A 22,217-nucleotide genomic window follows, 5' to 3' on the forward strand; every position below is an offset into this window, starting at 1 on the left:
TATGTTAACCGGAACTGCACACAGTGCTCTAATCATAGTCTAATCAAGACTTGAAAGAAGTTATGAAAGGCCAGTCTACATTTCAATTCTATCTCTCTAGAAATAAAGTTTCATGTTTGCTTTGCTTTTTTTTAAAATAACTTGCTAACTTCTGGCAGAGCTGTCAATGATTAGTATATTTGTACTCCAAGACTCTTTTGCTCGTCTACCCCAACTAGACATGCCCCTTCCAAGCACCTACCTACCTACCTCACATTTATCTTCTGAATTTTCTATAACAATTTGCCAATTCGCTCTATTTGTTCGGTCTTCCTATAATTTGTTCAGTCTGTGCTGAAGATACTTAATATATATTACCAATTGAGAATTTAGACTTTTAAACAAAAGGCAGATAGATTTTGGTTTCAGTTCTGTGATGCAACTGTTCTTCTGTAAGAGGTCAGAAAGTAATTTCAAACAGTGGCCTAAATACCCCATTTCCAAGAAAGCATGTGATTTAGTACAATGCCTAACAGAATGCCTCTGATATATCAATCGACAAAATGTTTAGACTGCTGAGTTAACAACAAAGAAATCAGACTGGGACCATGAGTTTAGAGTTCTGATGAATCAGGAGTTCAGCTCAAGAGAACTGTTTCACTTCAGCAGAAGAAACACATTTTTAATTCAGGAGAATCCAAGATAACAAACTGTGGAGCTGGATGAACACAGCAGACCAAGCAGCATCTTAGGAGCACAAAAGCTGACGTTTCAGGCCTCAACCCTTCATCAGAACATTGACTCTAGCAGATAGATTTTAGTTTGTGAGATCTCCAAGTTAAGAGAGCTTCTGTAGGATTTTCAACTAATCAGAGTTGAAGATCTTTGAGGCATCAGATCTGAAAGGAAATTGAGGCCAGCAAAATGTGAATTAAGTCATAAGACCATCTCAGCAGTCCAAGGATCATTACTAATTGAAAGAAGAGATAGGAGTGACATTTTGCTGGAATTGAGTAAATAAAATATTTGTGGGAAACAGGTTGAAACATTATCTTTCCAACTGTCATCTTTAGCTTTGCTTTTCTAAATTTTATGTCATAAACTTGTGTCTTGCATTAAAAAATATTGGCAGCCTCACATAAATATATTCAATGGCCAACGACCATAGCAACTAACTGCAAAAATTAAACTTAAGACTGTTCAAGCTCTGGAATCTGACTTGTCCGCTATTACCATCAGCTGAGATCACATGTTCCCATCTATATCAACTACCCTTTACAATTTGGCATCATCCACAAATTTAGAAACTGAGTTTTGATTCCGAAGTCTCAATCTATCAATATAAATTGTGAACAACAATGGTCCCAATATTGATCCTTCAGGAACACCACTTCCAACATTCTGCCAATCAGAATAACTATCGTTTACTCCTAATCTTTGCTATTTGAATACAGATAGCAATCTGGATGACAATCTGCGACTGTTCCCTGTCTCAAGATTCTCAATATCCTTATTACAGGTCAACTTATTAACAGTATTTTGAAAATCTATGTTAATTGTATCAACTGTACGATAGTGTCTACACTCCCCATTAGCTCAAAAAAATCAATAAAGTTAGTCAAGAAAGGTTTTATTTTCAAATCCATGCTATTCATTCTTTTTTTCCTTGTTGCTCTTCTATTCTCGTCTTTAATAAGGATTACATGATTTTTCCAGTCACCAATGGTATGCTGACTGGTCTATAGTTTCCTGGGCATATTCTGTCCACTTGTTAAATATAGGAATTACATTAGCTATCTTTCAGCCTTCTGGCACCACATATTTTTTCAAAAATGCTGTTTTCTCTTTGAATGTTTTAAAATGGAATTCACCGAGACAGGGATCTTCAGCTTCTTAAGTTTGATTAATTTATTCAATATATCCCCCCGCCTCCTAATTTTAAATCCACTGAATTCATTACTTAATTCACCATTCAGTGTCATGTCTACCTGGCTTCTCACTAGCAAATAACAAAGCAAAATAATTATTTATTTCTGTCAAATTTCTATTATTTATGCAACTTAATTGTTTTAATTGTCCTATTCTCATCATAGACATTTTTATTGATATGCCTACAAAGTATTTTACTATCTGACTTTACATTGCTCAATAATTTAATTTCATGGCTCTGTTTTGTGTTTCGAATCTTTTGTTTTCAATTTTCTCCTAATTTTTTTATATTTTCTCTTATCATGTATTAAGTAATACATCTTTAATAATCCATGAAGCCTCAATGGTATTCTGAGTTTATTCTTTCCTTGGAGCAGATTTTACTTTTCTGTACTTTGTTTTGAATGTCTCCCATTGATGTTCTACATCTTCACGACCAAAATTATTGCCTGTTTTTCCAAGTTTTATTCTCAGTCCTTTAAAAAAATCAGTTTTTCTCCAATCTTAAAAGCAAATTATATTTCACTCACGATTGCCAAGTTGTGTTTCTTATTTTAACTTCTCTTACCAGCTTTGAAAAATTCCCACTACTACATTCAATGATGAATCCTTCCTTGCGGACTTTTAACATATTGAGTTTGAAATCGGTCCCGTACACATTACAGGAACTTAAAACCCTTATCCTCTTTTTCCACTTCTTCTCTTTAATTGTTATCAGGGTAGTTGAAGCCCTCTATAATCATTATTGAACACATTTTTATTCAACTTATTAATTAGTCTGCATATTTCTTTCTCATCTCTTTTCTGCTGTTAGATAGCCAGCGAAAAATTAAATAAAGGAACAAAATATTTATATCTGTCAATCAGTAGTTCAGGTAAATGCATCTCATTTACAAAATCCCTTGGATTTGATCACAGGACAATGTGAGCAGAAAACCCTGTTTAGAAAAATTTAAAGTAATGCATTTCCCATTGAACTGCATCCATTGTTGTGTTTTCTAATCTTAATTTTTCTTTCATAGAAAGTGAGCAACATTGCCAAGGACAGTATTTGGGGCCCAAACTAATTGCTTTTGAACGAAGTGGCTTGCTAGACCAGGCCAGGCAGATTCTCTTCCCTGAAGGATATTGTGAACCAGATTGTTTTTTATGACAATCAACCATGAATGCAATGGTCACCGTTTCATATTCCAGGTTTATGAACTGAATTCAAATTCTACCAGCTGCTGATTTTGACGGATGTCCTCAGGGAATTAGACTCAGCTTCTGGTTTTTCAGTCCATTGACATGACTACCATGCCACCATCTCTCAACGTCAGTGTAATGTGGATAAGGTCATAAGGCCAAAAGATATAGCAGCAGAATTAGGCCTATGTACATTGTTCGATCAGGAGCTCTTTTCAGAACTAGCATTCTGTAGTTGGATCGTATGTATACACTATTTATATTCATGATAAAATGCACAGCATATTTATAAGTAACAGCTTAAGTGACTAAATGCATTTATACAATGTATATAATTAACTCATCTACATATTCAGTACATGCTATCAGCATTTCTTAACATGCAATTAAACACATTATAGAAGGGAACTCACTGGGTAGTGTTGTAGAACAGAGAAACCCAAGGGCTCAGATACATAATTCTTTGGAGTTTTCATCACATATAGATAGGGAGGTCAAGAAGGTGTTTAGCACACTTGCCTTCATTGCCCAGACTTTTGAGTACAGGAGTTGGGGAATAATATTGAGGTTGTACAGGATGTAAGTGAGCCTTCTTCTGGAGTACTGCGTGCAGTTCTGGTCACCCTACTATGGGAAGGATTTACTAAATTGGAGAGGATTCAGAAAAGATTTACCAGGATGCTGCTGGAAATGGAGGGTTTGAGTTAAAAAAAAAAAGGCTAGATAAGCTTGTACTTTTTCATTGAAGCGTAGGAGGTTGATAAAATCATGAGGGGCATAGATAAGGTGAATAGCAAGTGTCTCTTCCCTAGGGTGGAGTATTTCAAGACTAGGAGGCATATTTTTAAGGAGAAAGTTTTAGAAAGGACATGACAGGCAACCTTTTAACACACAGAGCGGTTTGTGTCTGGAATGAGCTGCTGGGGAAGTGGTAGATACAGGTACAGTTATAACATTTAAAAGACATTTGGAAAAGTACATGAACAGTAAAGATTTGGAGGGATGTGTACCAAATGCAGACAAGTGGGATTAGTTTGGGAACATGGTCAGTGTGGACAAGTTGGAACAAAGGATCTGTTTCCAAACTGCATGAGTCTATGATAGTCAGCCCATCAGATCTGCCCCACGAATTGATCATGACTGATATATTTCTCATCCCCATTCTCCTGTCTTCTCCCTCTAACCCTCGGATTACTACTACTGATCAAGAACCTATCTATTTCTATCTTAAATACGTGCAAATGACCTGGTTTCCAGAGCCCTCTACTGTGAGTAATGAGTTCCACAAATTCAGCACCTTCTGATTGAATAAATTCCTCCTCATCTCACTTCTAGAGTTATCACTTCACTACTGAGGTTGTGCCCTCAGGTTCTAGTCTCTCCCATTAGTGGAAACATTTTCTCCATGTCCACTTTGTCCAGACCTCACAGTGTTCTGTAAATTTCAATCAGTTCCCCAAATACTGGCTTTGGCAATGTTGCTCACCTTCTACAAAAGAAAAAGTTAAGATTTAGAACCCTTCTAAATTCCACGAAGTATATTGAGTCCTTGAATTGCTCCTCATACAACAACCCGTTCATCTCCAGGATCATTCTTGTAAACTTTTTCTCGACGCCTCCGACACCAGAACATGTTTCCTTAGATACAAGGCCCCAAACTCTCTCAATATTCCAAATGCAGACAGAACAGAGCTTTATACAGTCTCAGCAGTACATCTCTGCTCTTGTATTCTAGCAAGCTAGAAAGGAATGCTAACACTGCCAACCGAACTTGCATAACCTTAAAAGAATCTGAACGAGGACTCCCAAGTCCCTTCGTGCTTCAGATTTCAGCACAAAATAATTTACACCTGTATTTTTCCAACCAAAATGCACAACCTTACACTTTCTCACACTGTATCCTATTTGCCACTTCTTTGCCCACTTGCCTAGCAAGTGTTTCTGTAGCCTCTCCGTTTCCTTAACACTACCTTTCCCTATTGCCTATCTTTGTGTCTTCTGAAAACTTAGCAACAATGCTATCAGTTCCTTCATCCAGATCTTTAATGTATAACATGAACAGTTGTGGACCCAACACAGACCCCTGCAGGACTCCCAAAAGTCTCCAGCTTCTATCCTGAAAAAGACACCTTTATCCCTATGTTCTGCCTTTGCTACTCAGCCAATCCTCTATCCATGGCTGTAACTTGCCCCTAATACCACAAGCTCTCATCTTTTTGGCAGCCTTCTATGTGGCACCTTGTCAAATTCCTTCTAGAAATCCAAATAGATCACGTCCATTGACACTCCTTTGTCTAGCTTGCTTGTTACCTGCTCAAAGAATTCCAACAGATTTGTCAGGCATGACCTTTGCTTGAAGCTGTGCTAACTTAGCCATATTTTACCATGCACTTCCAACTACTTTGTAAACTCATTCTTAATTATGAATTCTAAAATTTTACCAATGACTAAGGTCAGGCTAACCAGCCTATAGTTTCCTGTCTTTTGCCTCACCTCCCTTCTTAAACAGGAGTGTTAGCCATTTTCCAGTCCTCTGCACCCTCCCCAATTCCAATGATTCCTGAAAGATCATCTCAACAATACCTTAACAATTTCCTGAATCATCCCTTCAAAACTCTGGGTTGTAATCCATCTTCAGCCTTTCAGCCTCTCTAGCCCTTCTCCTTGGTGATGGCCACTATACTCTACTCTGTCCCAGAACTCTCCTTAATTTCTGGTATGTTGCTGGTGCCTTCCACTGTGAGAACTGATGCAAATATATATCCAGTTCCACCATCATTTTTTTGTTCCCCATTACCACTTCCCTAGCTTCATTTTCCAGTGGTCCATATGTCCACTCTTGCCTCTCTCTTACCTTTTAGACATCTAAAAATATTCTTCCAATATTCTTGTATTACTAATTATTTTACTCTGATATTGCATCCTGAACCTCCGCCCCCCCCCCCCTCACCCCGCCCCGCCCCACCCCATTCCTTTCCTACTTATCTTCTGCTGGTTTTTGAAAGCTTCCTAATCTTCTGGCTTCCCGCTAATCTTCACCACACTGTATGCATTTCCTTTTGTTTTTATGCTGTCTCTGATTTCCCCTGTCGGCCATGGTTGTCTCATCTGCACCTTAATATGTTTATTCTTCCTTGAGATGAATTTCTGTTGTGTCTCCTAAATTACCCCAGAAACTCCTGCCATTGCTACTCCACCCTATTTCCTGCAAGGCCCCCCTTCCAATCAGTTCTGGCCAGCTCCTCTCTCGTGTCTTGGCAGTTACTTTTACTCAATTGTAATCCCTTTACATCTGGTTCAAGCTTCTCCCTCTCAAAGTGCAGGGCAAATTCTACCATAATATGGTCACTGCCCCCGGGGTTCCTTCAACTTGAGCTCGCTAATCAAGTTCTGTTTCATCACCAAATCCAGAATTGCCTATTCTCTTGTGGGCTCTACCAAATGCTGCTCCAAAAAAAACATCTCACACACATTCCACAAATTCCTGTTCTTGAGATCCGCTACCAACCTCATCTTCCCAGTCTATAAGACCATAAGGTATAGGAGCAGAATTTGTCCACTTTTCCCATCGAGTCCGCTTCACAATTCGATCATTACTGATTATGTTTCTCAATCTCATTCTCCTGCCTTTTCCCCATAACCCTTGCTCCCCTTAACAATCATGAAACCTGCATATTGAAGTCCCTCATGATTATTCTAATTGTGTCTTTATTGTATGCCTTTTCTATCACCTGATTTATTTTATTCCCCATATCCTGGCTACTGCGAGGATACCTGTACACAACTCTCATCAGGGACTTTTTTCCTGTGTATAGTAAGTCTACTCAGATTCTACACCCTCCAACTCTTTATCACTTCTTGCCTTTGGCTTAATTTCATTTCTTTCTCACAAGGCAATCCCACCCCTCTGCCCATCGTCCTTTTGATAGCGTGTGTATGATTGGATATTTGATTCCCAGCCCTGATCTCCTTGTAGCTACATCTCTATGATAGACCAATATCATGCCTGACAATTTCAATTTGTGCTACAAGCTCATACCTTGTTCCGTACATTGCATGCATTTAAGTACAACACGCTCAGTCCTGTGTTGACTCCCCCTATTCTCAGAGTTGTCCGCTTATCTGTGGTCCTGAAATCAGATTCCTGACTCTTTTCGTACTCTCTGTCCAATTACTTCTTTTGGTAACTTTAATAGTGTCTGGTGACCTTCCCGACCTTTAACTTTTTCCATAATTTTTCTTGCAGCTGCCCTAACCACAGCCCTTGTTATGTGAGTCACAGGACTCTGGTCCCAGCACAATTCTCTTTGGTTCAAAAATATTTGCATTGTGAACAGCTTATAAAGGTGCACACTGCATCTTCTGTCAATTAGAAAGCAGCCAATATCATAATACCAGACAACTTTGTAGAAGCTACAAGTAACAGTTTTATTCACATTAAAATGATGCACAGAAGCATAGCATATGCAAAATACAACGGCACTCTTTTCATAATTAGCCAAATGATATTGTTTTGTGTTACAATTTCTACAACAATGAATTTCTATTTGGAAATTTTGCAGTGTAAACTGATGTAATGACAGTTTAAAAGGTTTAATTGTTCCTCCTGGCAAGTTTGGCAACATGATAATAGCAGTACATAAACAGTTGTTTATAGAATTTGATCTATGCGACAAGCAGGATAAATGTAACGAACAAATGGCCACAAGATCTGATATTGATATATTCCAGCCATTGGAAAAGGATTCAATGCTTTGAAGATTCCCGTCTTTGATGGACTTACACAACACATTCAAATATTAAAATATTTGTTGCAGTCCAGAAATCCAACATGTAGTCCACACTTTAAATCACAGCAATGTACTATTTCTGCGCGATCACTTGTGCATATTCCCCAAAATAACCTCCATGATTAATCCTCAAAAATAGTAGTTATGGTCTACTCTGCCAAGATTTGGTAAAGAACTATATTCTGAAGATTGCGCAGTCAATAACAACATTAAAGTTGTCAAAAATCCACAAAGTTTGCACACATTTGGACAAGATTTATTCCAGGTGAGTTTTGATTCTACTTTATCACAATTCATGCTTTCTTGTTCTCCTGTGTCAAGGAATCCTTGTTAATGCAAGTTGAAAATGGCACATCCAGGAACAGCATTTTTTAGGGATACAGATTAACTTCAAGCAGCGAGAACATCAACCAATAAATTAATGAAAACATAAATACAAACATCCTAATAATTCAGTTTGGTCATGGGTTAATCTGCATATTGACTGGTAGACTTCCCAGCCTTCACACATTTGGATTACCACATCATTTTTTTTTGTCCAGTCACAGTTAATTAATATGAAGAAGTTGGACCAGAGGCCTTCTCCTTTTGCTGATGCAGGAGCAAAAAAACAAACTATGAGCTTTCCTGCATCTTGTTACATGACAGCGTACTCAAGCACAAAAAACCAAGGGTTCATGATGTGCATACTAATTTATACTGAATTTTAACACTCCAACCAGTTCTCAGGGAGATTGGCATTGTGAAAGGAAACCAAGGTTTCAGCAGCACTCTTGTTGCTTTTAACTCACACATGACTTGACCAATTAGAGCAAGGCCAGCCTAATAACAACCTGCATCAATCAATTTCACTATCTAGAGGGAACCTGTAAAAGGTCAGAATGGAAGTGTTCTAAATGTGCCAGAACTGAACCAGTAACTGGGCATATAGAAGGTCAAATGCAAAAGCTGTACGCCAATTCTCAGATTTTGCATGACATTTTACGATAGGCTTTATAGGTCTATTTATAAGTCTCATGATCCCATGTGATTTATTACCTGTGCTTTCTACCTTTTGTGCCCAGGTTCCTTGTTTCTACACTCCTGTAGAATCATATTCTTTATTATGTATTGGTTCTCCTTGTCCCTCTTACCAAAACTAAACACCTCAAACTTCTCTGCAACAGACATAAACGCGACAAAGTGCTCTTCTGTTTTTGCAAGCAGGGATGTGCAGGTTCACCCTGAAACAGAAGGTTTTGAAGGGACACATGAAAGTAGTGATTTTGGTCCATTTTCACTGCTTGTTACTCCACAATTAGAGCTTCTTGTTGTGAAGCCAGAATCTATTCCTGCATGGGTCTGTCTTTGGTGGTGCCCTTACAGACCCCAAAACTTAAAAACTCTTGCGTATGAACAATCACCACAGAGAAACACGCAGTCTGTCTCTAGCTCTCCTGAAGCCACAGGTTTTACATGGTGCAAGAATATTAAGAAATATGTATATGTATAGGGCATATGTAATTCTACAATGGTATTCATTGGCATATTAAATATTGTTAAACTATCAAATTTCTGTTCAATGTTTATGCGTCATAGAATCATAGAATCCCTACAGTGTGGGAATAGGGCCTTCAGCCCAACAAGTCCACACCAACCCTTAGAGCATCTCAACCAGATCCATCCCCCTATAACCCACCTAATCTACACATCCCTAAACACTATGGGCAATTTTGCATAGCCAATCCACCTAGCCTGCATATCTATGGACTATGGGAGGAAAAAAGAACACCTAGAGAAAACCCACACAGACACAGGGAGAACGTGCAAACTCTACACACAGAGTCGTCCAAGGGTGGAATTGAACCCAGGTCTCTGACGCTGTGAGGCAGCAGTGCCAACCACTGAGCCACCGTGCTGCCCTATAAACTTAATTTCAAAAACAACATTCCTGTCCTTCTACCAAACAAGCTTCCTTTTGCCTTTTGTAAAAAAAAATGGTATATCAAGAGCACACTGTGAACATGGCATGAACTTGAGGTCTTTTCCTTCAATCACTGTTCCTCAGATGGTCAAAGTCTGTCTGCACCGGCACATTGGAAGTGATATTTGATTTCACCAAAAATGTTTGTCTTCAATTAAAGTGGTATTATTTGGCCTTTGTACAATTCAAAGACATGGATAATATACAGCAGACACCTAAAATCTCTGTGACAATATCATCAGTGATGCTACTGCAAAATCCTGAAAACCCAATGGCAGGATAGGTATTCCAATGTCATTATCCTCTTCCAGGCCAACAAACACAGCAGTAAGGTGCCAATTACTGTCAATCCGCTGAATTAGTCTCCGCATGATCTGCATATCTGACAAAAGGCTTTCAGAACAAGCTCTACTCTAAGGACCATCACAACAATCAGTTAACAGAAAGGCAAAAGAAACTGTTTAAAGGACATCCTCAAAGCCTTCCTGAGAGACTACAATATAGCTATCCTCACAGGTGTCTCAGGCCTATTGCATGGTTGCTTTGTCTTGGGGAGGAGGCTGCACAATAGATTCAAAATTAGTGTGCAATGTTGCTGCAATCTCTCAGCTAAGCTAAGCAACCATGAATCAGTCCTGTCAACCCTAGCAGCTAAGTGAATAGCTACAGGTCCCCGCACGATAACATGCTTCTCCCCATTCTCTAGCTGCTCCAGCTCCTCCATTGAACAATGCAGAGCATCATCACCTTGTCCTCTTGAAGCTCGAGCATTCACTGGTGCAATAAAGGAATGCACGGCACAGCTGACCACGATCACTGTACAAACTCTTTCCACTCATACTAATTGTCCCTCTAATTTCACTTTGCTTTGTCCATCCAATTTGTTGGACTCTGTGGTTTCTTAAAGGTTGTTGCTGACTTTGTAAGGCCTATTTATTCTGCATGCAATGCATTCTGGATTGCTACGTGATTGTGCAGTTTAGAAAAAGTACTGATGCATCCGGAAGCGTGCCCTAGATTTGCATAGACATTTGAGTTGTGTTTTCAGCACAGCAATTTCTTGCCGTATAACAATTCTTACATCATGTGGTTTCAGAAGTAGGGCTTTCCATATAAAAACCGAAAGAACTACGGATGCTGTAAATCAGGATCAAAAACAGAAGTTGCTGGAAAAGCTCAGCAAGTCTGGCAGCAGGGTTACTGGACCCGAAATGTTAACTTTGATTTTTTTCTTTACAGATGTTGTCAGACCTGCTGAGCTTTTCCTGCAACTTCTGTTTTTGTAGGGCTTTCCACAGGTGGAATCAGTAATGTACATGGAGGGTAGTCCTTGGTTCCATAAGGCTATCTGATTTCATTTTCACATCTCAGCCCTACCATAAGATCATAAGGCCATAAGATACAGGAGCAAAAATTATACCATTTTGCCCATCAAGTCTGCTTCACCATTCGATGATGGCTGATAAGTTCCTCAAACCCATTCTCCTGCTTTCTCCTTGTAACTCTTGATCCCCTTGATAATAAAGAACCTATCTGTCTCAGTCTTAAATGTACTCAATGGCCTGGCCTCCACAGCTTTCTGTGGCAGTGAATTCCATAAATTCACCAATCTCTGGCTGAAGAAGTTTCTTCATTCTAAAAGGTATTCCCTTTACTCCAAGGCTGTGTCCTCGGGTCCTAGACTCTCCTACCAATGGAAGCATCTTCCCAACATCTACTCTGTCCAGGTCATTCAGTATTCTGTAAGTTTTGCAAATACATATGCATATACACATGCATATCCAGCAAAAAGGGATGGATGTGGATGAGCAGGGTGGAGGAACAGATGTAAACTCTTTCTCCCTTTTCGAATCAAGCAATGCTGAAACCTGCTAAGTCAGCATGGAGACAGGAAACATCATGTAGTATGTAATTTAGTTCTTCACCTCAACAAGTTTTATCTTCAGGTAACTGGAGAGTAACTGATTTTAAAAGCAGTTCCACACACCGCAAATTATTCTGAATTGTTATATGGGTGGTGGCAACTTTACAGGATTTCTGATATCAAATTCTGATTCTGGTTCAAATGACAAAAGCTAAATATTCAATTGAATACCCTCCATTTCATATCTAAATGACTACAAAACAAGTGCATTTCTGGCATCAATCTGGATACCTTACAGATGCGAAAATCAGTTGTAACTTAGTTTTTATAATCGCTAACTTTTTCTAAATGAGAAAGAGTTTTAAAAACAAATCACTTGAGGGACAGAAGCATAAAGGTTTAAAGCATCCTGTACAATAATATTCCTGTATAATAATAAATGCTATGGAGCATTTTTCATGCACTATTGTAGGGCACCAATTAGGTTAACTGTAAATTTATGCCAAATCACTGAATTTTTTTTCAGGGTATGAAAAAAACAAATCTTGTTTTTGACTTTCCATTTATTGACAGATTGTGAAATATTTATTCTACTGCATGTTTCAATGACAAAATACAATATAAAATGCACCAAAAAAATTTGCCTACAGGATTCATTACTTCATTCACTTTAATGCAATTTGTTCCTTTGTGAATAATGTTGTGAGATATGGACAGAAACTGGTAAGCTGGGCTAATAATCATTGATCAATGTTACCAATTATCACCAACTGTCATCCCTTACACTTTACCTGATTTCACAGCAGTGAACAGCACCAAGCCAAGGTTACAATACAAAGTATAACAATTACATAAAAATGCTAAAGATTGAATATCCATTATTTTCTGAGCCCATTTTCATTTTTCAAGAACCTTAGAATTGGCCTTCTCAACAGCACGTACATAAAATGAAAAATAATCTGAACAGAAAGCTAAAAATTATATCCATCATCAAGCGATTAAAAGGTTCAGACAAAACAATGTTGATTATAAAATAAACTTACAACAATTTGCTTTTCCAGATTTTCTTTTGTTGTAAGTAGGATATTGTTCTCCTTCTTGCACTCAGTTACCTTAGCAACATACATCTGTCAAACAAAGAATATTGAATGGACATGATTATTCACTGTGTATTTTATGAAATGATTCATTTAGGTTCCTCTATAGTAGGTTATACATGGTTTGCAGCATGTTTACCAACAGGTGATTTTATAAGGCAATGTAAATCTTTACAGATTACAACTTGATAATTATAGAACACAACTTCCCAAAAAAATGAAGATCTGAAGAAGGGTTTAGGCCCAAAACATCAGCTTTTGTGCTCCTAAGATGCTGCTGGGCCTGCTGTGTTCATCCAGCTCTACACTTTGGTGTCAAAAATGATCAGCTGTGCAGCTTATAATTGTGCTATGCTGCACCTATGAAAATCTTTGTCTTAGAAACTAGCCTAAGCTCAAAAAACTTCTGCAGAAGTTGCAAACATAAGTTCACATGTGGACAACAGGGAGACAATGTGATGATTCTCCTTCAGTTCCTGGAGGTAGGCAGGCCAAGCTATACGCCACCAATGCAGAGACAGTTGTGGAGAACCACAGATGAAAGCTATGTGTCTAGTCAGAATCAATGTTTGGAGCCAAAGGACACAGCTGTTCAAGAAGTGTTCCCACTATTCTGAATAACCATACAAGATTCAATAGTTATTAGTTTTATTGCGATAACAAGAAACTTAAAGAAAAAATAAGGACAAAAGTTGAGGGATATCAATTAGAAATATTCTTACTTCTGAAAGAATTTCAGGTATACAATGAAAAATTGTTTATTTTCAACCAGCACAGAAATATGATTACTTCCATTGAACCAAGAATTGGTAATAAGGGAGCATAAGCTCAGGAGTAGTGTCAAAAGCATAAGAGGGGACAACTAAATTAACATATTTTAATGCAAATAGTTTTTCGGACATAAAACACCATGGTCATTGAAAGTAAATCAATCATAGCATTTAAAAACATATGACCATGTTCAGAGGAAAGAATGAGAATTGGTCTGGAAATAGATGGTTAGGATACAGTCAGCAGTGGCATAGGCAGATATTGTAATTCCTTTGATTCTACCTCATGAGAGAGAGTTCTTTTAAACAAGTGCATTACATCGTGAAAAAGGGGTTTTATTTTGTGCAAATCGAATAATGTGGGTTGGAGGAGAGGCTGTTAAATCACAAGGGAAGGTCCACACCGCACAATTTAAGTTGCTTGCTTCTGGCTGTGTGTCTGGCCACTACTTCTGGCAAACGGAATCACATTTAAAAATATCAAATTCATGCCCCCAAGGCATCATACTCATTTGTGAATTCAAAATAATGCATACCATACCTATTTTCTGAGCCATCAGCAAAGCCCAGCAGAACTGGGCCCAAGAACTGCCCGATGCATTGTAAAAAGGGGGCTGTCAAATATCATACATTAATTCATAGGATTCTTAATTTGCCATTTACTCAGTTATCTTTATGGGTGCTGTACTTGCTTCCAATTTTTGGATGGACCAAGATTTGGAAGAGGGCCAGGAACCTCACTAACCAGAAGAGGAATTAGATACTGAATCCCAGAACACAATAAGTTTAGAAGGGCTATGCTTGGGAAGCTGTAACCAGCACACCAGTCTGGAGGTAAAATCTCACTTATTGCTGATTTTTATAATATGCAGGGCATGCCCATTAAGGAGCTGGGTCATGAACTGTGAGACAGCAACATTCACCCAATGAAATGGATTCCACTCTGTCAACAACTTATATTCAAGATTCTTCTCAGGTGCATTATAAAACATAACATCACATCGTGTAAAACGGCATTACAGCAGGTGAACAAAAGCTGGTTCAAAGAGGAAAGTTTCAAGGAGAGTACAGAAGGAGAAAAACAAGATTGTAAAGAGGCATAGGGAGGGCATTCTAGGAGCTAAGGTACAGCTAAATGAATGCAGGGATATTGTTCAATCTATGACAATCTGAGAATACTGGACAAGCTGGATATCTGTTAGAATCTGCCTCGATAGACCATAACCTTTTAAAAAATATATTCTATGGAAAAAGCAGGGGTAAGAAAATATGCAGCGGGACTGCAAGATTAAGTTGAAACACTGACAGGAACTTTACTGTAGGAGCTTGAACAAAACTGAAATACTGACAAAAGAGGTACATTGAGCAAGTAATATAATGATTCTAACTAATCTAAGTTTCTACCTTGAACTAAACGAAACTTGACCCAGCTTTATCTTGATTCCTGTTTTCTTTTTGCCCCATAAGCTTTTAAACATACTCGTACTCCAAATACCTACAAGGTGCTCCCCTATGTGCAGAATGAGTACCTCATGCACTGGCCGTGAAATTGCATCTAATCAGTGACTTCTGGTGCTCAATTGCATGAAACACAGCAAAAGGTAGCTGCAACTCAGTTGCTGATGGTATTATAGTGGTTCAGGAGAGTAGGGCAGAAAAAGGAGGAAATGTGTAGACATGATCATATTCCAAGAAAGGCTGACATACACCCCCTTCATCACACTACTGCCATTCCCCTTGGGTTGGGCTCAGTATTCCCAGTTACCTAGATAAGATTGCCTTGTCCATTACACTAACCAGCACCCCCATCATGACAGTCATTTGAGCAAATGTCCAAGTTGAAAAGGTGTTGACAAGGATTCCTGCTATGAGGGTTTCACTGCAATGTTTTTGAATGCTATCATTCTCTTCCAAATGGATGGCAAAGTGATGTGGTGATATGAAGTAAAAACTGAAGCTAAATGTCTGAAATAACTAAAATTGCCTGTCCTAGTTCCTCCTTTAGCTGAACTTCTGCTGAAAACTCATCCATACCTTTGCAAATTTGGAATTTTACAATCCACTTTCTCCTTGCCATCTTCCCAGTTTGCACCCACCATTAAACTTGAGCTCAAACAAAAAAAAATAGTGGATGAATGGGCAGCACGGTAGTTCAGTGGTTAGCACTGCAGCCTCACAGTGTCAGGGACCCGGGTTCGATTCCAACCTCGGGTAACTGTGTGGAGTTTGCACATTCTCCCTGTGTCTGCAAGGGTCTGCTCCAGTTTCCTCCCACAGTCCAAAGATGTGCAGACTAGGTGGATCGACCATGCTAAATTGCTCGTAATGTTCAGGGGTGTGTGGGTTATGGGGGATGGGTGTGGGTGGGATGCTTCAAGGGGTGGTGTGGACTTGTTGTGCCAAAGGGCCTGTTTCCACACTGTAGGGAATCTAATCTAATTTAAAAATGTTTGTCAGCAGGTAAATGGTTTGCAGCATCCCCAAGGTTCAGTTTGGGTACATTGCTCTTAGCTTTTCTAAACTACGTAGAATGGGAAGGAGTGAGCAACACAAAAAAAATTGCAGATGGCATGAAACTTGGCATTAAAAAACATTATAATATCTCATAAAATATATACTAATACAGATATCAGAATGAAAGGAAGGTGAAATGACAGAAGCATAGAAGATGGGGTTAAATGTACAGAGAGGCATGATGGGAGATTACTACTGAAAGACAGCTTACTACAAATGACACTTCCAGAATATTGTAAATGAGGAAACAGATTCTAATATTCATAGATACAAATCTAAAAAAGAAAGCAGGGCAAGGTTAATATAGTTAAAAATGTACAATTTCCTTGGATTTACAGTGCTTCTAAGAAATACTGAACTCGAAACAGAGAAGAAATGGTGATTTGGTTCAAATCAGGATGGGATGTGCCTCAGAGGGGAAATTGCAGGCAGTATTTCTTCCCATGCACTTGCTGCTCTCAACGTTCTAGCTGGTAGAGATTCAGGTTTGGAAGGAGCTGTCAAATGAGGCTTAATATGTTCCTGTATATCTTGGAGATGGTACACAGTTCTGCCCCTGTGTCTTATAGATACTGGCCAGGTTTGAGGGAGATAGCAGTTACATTACTTGCCTTAGAATTCCTAGCCTCTGATCCACTCTTGTAACCACAAAACTTACAAGGACAGTTCAAGATGTTACCAAAGACAAAACAGTCAATTAAAAGGAGAGATGAGAAAGTTTTAATCTTTTTCCTTGGAACACAGAAGATTAAGAGATCACCTAATATGGATTTTCACAAAGATAAGAAATTTTGATGGAGCACGCAGAAAAAATGTGTTTTCTTTGGCAAGGAAGTCAATAACCAGTTAAACTAACAAGTTAAAATTAGTGCAAAAAAAATTAAAATGGCCAGGGCAAGGCAAGTTCTACTGGAAACAATGACAGAAGTTGATTTAATAAATAATTTTAAAAGTAAGTTGGGCATATATTTCAGGAAGAGGAACTTACAGGGTTATGGATAAAGAATAGGGCAATATGGGACACAGCACAGCTACACTTTCAAAGATCTGGCAGAGACAAGAACACATAAGACTATAAGAATTAAGAGCAGGAGAAGGCCATTTGGCTCATTGATCCTGCTCCAACATTTGACAAGATTATAGATTATGATTATGGACTTAATTCCAGATTAGATCAGATTATGGATTTAATTCCATTTTGAATTATATTTAGACTCTATTACCAATGAAAATTCTATTTAACTGAGCCTTGAACTGATTTTTAAATTCTTTCATGGGGTATGGGTGTCAGTAGTTAGGCCACAATTCATTGCCCATACCTTATTGCCTAATTGAGAAGTTGATGGCATTTTCAATGATCGAACCTTCACTGCTCGCTGGGCAAAGGAATTGCACAAATTCATAACTCTCGAGGAAATTCCTCCTTATCTGAGTCTTGAATGAGACCCCTAATATTTAAATTGTTCACGGAATAGTTTGAATAGTTCCTGACACTACACAGGGAGTCATCCTCTCAGTATCCATTGTGTTGAGTCCCATCAAGATCTCACATATTTTAATATTGCTTTTCATTCTTTTAAGTTCCAATGGGCGTAGGCTGAACTTGCTCTACCTTTTCTCATTACTTAACCCTTCACCTCAGGAATCAGTTGAGCCAACCTCATCTAGACTGTTTTAATATAGTCACAACCTTTCTTAAGGGAGGAACACCAAAGTTGTTTGCAACTGTAACAAAATTTCTGTATTTTGAAACATGATTTCCTTACAATAAATGCCAAGTTGCACTTTCTTTCACAATCATTTGCTGTACTCGCATGTGTTTCAAGTTTCTCCAAATCCCAGTTATTCAGTTTATTGTAATCAACATCAGCTAACAAAACTTGGAACATGCTTCACTTAAAGGGTAGTACAAAAATTATGCTGGTAATTTCTTTATTTACCTGATCCAAAGAAGTAGATGCAGTGACTGACAAGACAAAAATGTATTCAACAATGAATGAATGCTAAAAGTGCTTGAGTGCTGAAAGCAACACAACTGTAGCCCAGGTGTGAGCTTGTATCACAAACAGTGGTCTCTTGAATCAATTATTGATCAAAATTTTTGAATTTTGTGTGTGTAAACACAAATTAGACGTCTTGAAATGGAAGGAATGTTGAAGCTATTGCATTCACTCCTCATATCTATTATCTTTAGAAGGTTTGGATTCTGGCTGTCTTGTCACTGGATCACTCTTGTCAAGGGGAGAGATAACAGCTTTTCTGCTAAGCAGGCTTTGTGGCATTGGTATTTCTACATGATGATTGGGTTTGAAATTGCTGCATTTGATGTGGCAATGATTAATTAACAGCAGATGGTAATGAGATTAGGAGGAATTTGGAGATGTTCCTGTGATGCTTCTGCTCTTTCTTCATGGTAGCAGTCCAAGGCCACCAAAACAATTTGGAGAATTGTTGCAGAGCAACTTGGAATTAGTCATGATGTATCGACAGTAGATATCCAGTTCAGCAACAGGAGTACTGGCAGTATACTGCTTTATTCCTCAATAGTATAAAGCTCTTGAACATTGCTGCAACCCTATCAGGCTACTTTAGCCACATCAAATATAATAAACTTATAGCAAGAATGTTTATGGAATCAGCTCAGAATGTTGACTGTTGGGGATTCAGTCATGGTGGAGCTATTGTAGATCTGAAGATAATGGTTGGTCATTTTCTTACTGGATAGACATTGTCTGGCACAAATATGACTGGTTACTTGTCAAACAAAGCCTAAATACAGTCCAAGTGCTCTGACTCACATTTGTTGTTCTATTATCAACACAGTTTTGAATATGCTTGAAATTATGAAATGATCAGCGGGAGGCATTCAAGAGCATGATGACAAGGGTTCAGGGTCATTATGTTCCTGTTAGAGTGAAGGGTAAGGCTGGTAAAGATTAAGGAACAATGGATGAATAAAGATATTGGGGATCTAGGTAAAAATAAAATGATCTTATTTTAGATATAAACAACTTGAGCTCTCTCTCTCACACACACAGACACACCTGTTCTTTCCTCCTGGACTGGAGAACTACATGTGACACTATCTATTTTACTGAATTTGCCTTTGCCAAGGGTGTTTTTTTGGGATGTTACTATTGGAACAGTTACTGTTTAATAGTTAGTTAATCTATTCTGTCAAGTTTTCCAATGAGGAGTTAAGTTATTCCAATTCTTTTTCTTTTGTTTGTATCTTAACTATAGTGTAATAATAAAGTGTGGTTTCCTTCAAGCCTGGTAGTCTGACCAATGCAACTGCATCAGAAAACAATGGCTTTTACTTGCCTTTAAAAATAAGACAAAGTTGCAGTCTAGTCTACCTTCTTATATATTTTGAAGGGGTTTAGTCAGGTCCATAACACACAGACACAACTTCTATTTTTCACGAACAGCAAGCTTGACTAAGCCAGTGCTGTGGCTGGATATGTTCCCCCATTCTAATCTGGTTCAGTTGCACAAAGCACAGTGGCTCAGTGGTTAGCACTGCAGCCTCACAGCACCAGAGACCCCGGTTCAATTCCAGGCTCAGGTAACTGTCTGTGTGGAGTTTGCACATTCTCCCTGTGTTTGCGTGGGTTTCTTCCGGGTGCTCCAGTTTCCTCCCATAGTCCAAAGATGTGCAGGCTAGGTGGATTGGCCATGCTAAATTGTCCATAGTGTTCAGTGGTGTGTGGGTTATAGGGGGATGGGTCTGGGTGGGATGCTTCAAGGGGCTATGTGGACTTGTTGGGCCGAAGGGCCTGTTTCCACACTGTAGGGAATGTAATCTAATCTAATATCTTGTTTATTTCCTTCATCCTCACTGACAATTGTACATCAAAGAAAACAGCTTTTCACAGCTCAAGGTACCAGTTTTTTTCAAAAGGCATTATCAACATTCGGACACTTTTAAATAAATGTTGAGCTGTCAGATGCAATCCAAGTTTCCAAAAACAGTTATACAATGGCCAGATAATCTGTTTTTGTGATGTTGTTGGGTACAGGCCAGGACATGAGGGATAACTCTCTAGCTCTTCTGTAATAGAATGCCATGGGATTTTTAACATTCACTGGAGGGAACAGGTGACCTCAGTTTAACATCGAATATAAAAGATAGCACCTTTGACAATGTAGTTGTTCAGAACTGCACTGGACGGTCAGCTTTGATTCTTGAGTGCATGTCTTGGAACATAAACCTTCTGGCTCTAAGTACATGTAGATCCGACCATGTCCTGGTTGACACTGTTGGTCACGCATTTTGTAGCCAAACTAGGGCAAGCGATCATGCATTTAAAATGTTCGCATTTAATGTAATTGTTACCTGAGTATGTATAAAAATATTCAGTAAAAATGGGAGTACAAGTAGGTAAAGTCATTACAAAATGAAATTTCGGCTTTGTATCAAAGGCCACAGAATTGAAAGCATAGAGATATTCTTGAACTTAGACAAAGTTTTGTTTAGGTTGCACTATTGTACATAGTTTATGATTCACTACTATACATATTTTTTATCAACCAATTCAGACATGTTGCAGCACACCTCTGGGACAGGTAGGACTTGCACCTAGGCCTCCTGGCTCAGGCATATGGACAATTTCACACCGGCACACTATAAGTAGTCTAAAACAGTATGTATTTGATTAAAAGAGGAATTAGACATTTCAATTATGAACTCAGACTTGCATTGTTTTCATTCACAAGAGCAACGAAGGTTTGGCAACCTTAAAAGTGGCTAAATCCATAGACTGGGATGAGGTATATCCTAGGTTGCCGAGACATGCAAGGATGGAGATGACCTGATAGAAGTATTAGTAGCAACACGAGATCATTAATTTAAGCTAATCACATAAGCAATCTTAACAGAATGGTTAGAGATGTTCTTGTGAAGGTGGACTTCTGTACCACAAATAGTTCTTGAAGCTGTCTTTAGTTTGTTTAAAACAGATGAAGATGCTTCCTTGAGAATAATTCACAGAAATGAGGAGAGTAGGAGTAAGTAAGATGATTCACATTGAGAAAAACATTTATATTACAGCTGCTTCAACAGGTTTCACGGAACATAACACCCATATCTAATAGTAATAGATACAAAGCCACTGATATTTGTTTTTTGGATTCATTGTTAAGCACTGTGTACCACTACATAAAGTTTAACATTTAATTCCCATTGTGGATGTCTTTTAGAAAGTAATCTTGAGATTTCTTTTTGAGCTGCTGTATTCCATGTGTTGATGGTATTCCCACAACACTACTAGCCAGAGATTTCCAAGATTTTGGCACAGCAGCAATTAAGGAACTGTGACGCATGTCAAAATAAAAATAATGTGTAACTTGGAGAAAAAGGGCCCCCACATCCCCTTTCCTTCTCGGAGGTGAAGTTTGCAGATTGGGAGTTGTCCCCTTATCTATTTTCTGCACTGCACACTATAAGCAGTAGCACTGACTTCAGAATCCCTGTGGTGTAAAAGTGAATGTTTAAGTTTGTGTATGGGTTGCTGATACATGGTCTATATTTTCCTGCCTAGCACTGTACTTCTTATGGATTGTAGATGCAAGGCAAGTAGAAAATACTACTTAAACAAAGAATTTAAAAAATGATGGAAATCAGAAACAAAATCAGAAATTGCTCACAATACACACTTCTGAAGAAAGGTCACCAGACCCAAAACATTAATTCTGCTTTCTCTCCACAGATGCTGCAAGATCTGCTCAGTTTTTCCAGCAATTTCTGAAAGAGTATTCCACTCCTTCCTTGTGGAACAGGCATTTTAGAAAAAGTAGATTGCCACTCATCACAGAAATAATCTAGTCTGTACGCTAGTAGCCACAGCAGTTATGTAGGTTAAGGGTCTTCAATGAACCATGTCAATTGCAGTGACAATGGGCTGGGAATTTCTTTAAAGTGTTCTCTATGCATAACCTGGCATTATCTAAGATGCACACTAAAACCATCTGATGGCAACAAGATGCAGAATCAAAATTATTAACTTTAAACTTGACTGAAGGGAATGGGTAGGCAGGAGGCAGTTAAAAATACAAATTAATACAAAATAAAAACTTATTTGCAGAACCTGTTGGTGAATGAATCACAGGCAGATAGGCAAGCAG

General features: G+C 38.5%; 1 protein-coding gene across 1 annotated transcript in view; it reads right to left on the reverse strand.

The window, feature by feature from the left end:
• Positions 1-22,217, reverse strand: part of LOC125459774 (golgin subfamily A member 4) — a 709,733-nt gene that overhangs the window by 610,573 nt on the left and 76,943 nt on the right. Inside the window, exon 4 of the mRNA XM_048546606.2 lies at positions 12,754-12,837. Within this exon, the coding sequence (XP_048402563.2) occupies positions 12,754-12,837 (84 nt within the window). The remainder of the gene's footprint in view (positions 1-12,753; positions 12,838-22,217) is intronic.

Source organism: Stegostoma tigrinum, chromosome 16 (genome assembly GCF_030684315.1).
Source record: "Stegostoma tigrinum isolate sSteTig4 chromosome 16, sSteTig4.hap1, whole genome shotgun sequence".
NCBI lineage: Eukaryota > Metazoa > Chordata > Chondrichthyes > Orectolobiformes > Stegostomatidae > Stegostoma > Stegostoma tigrinum.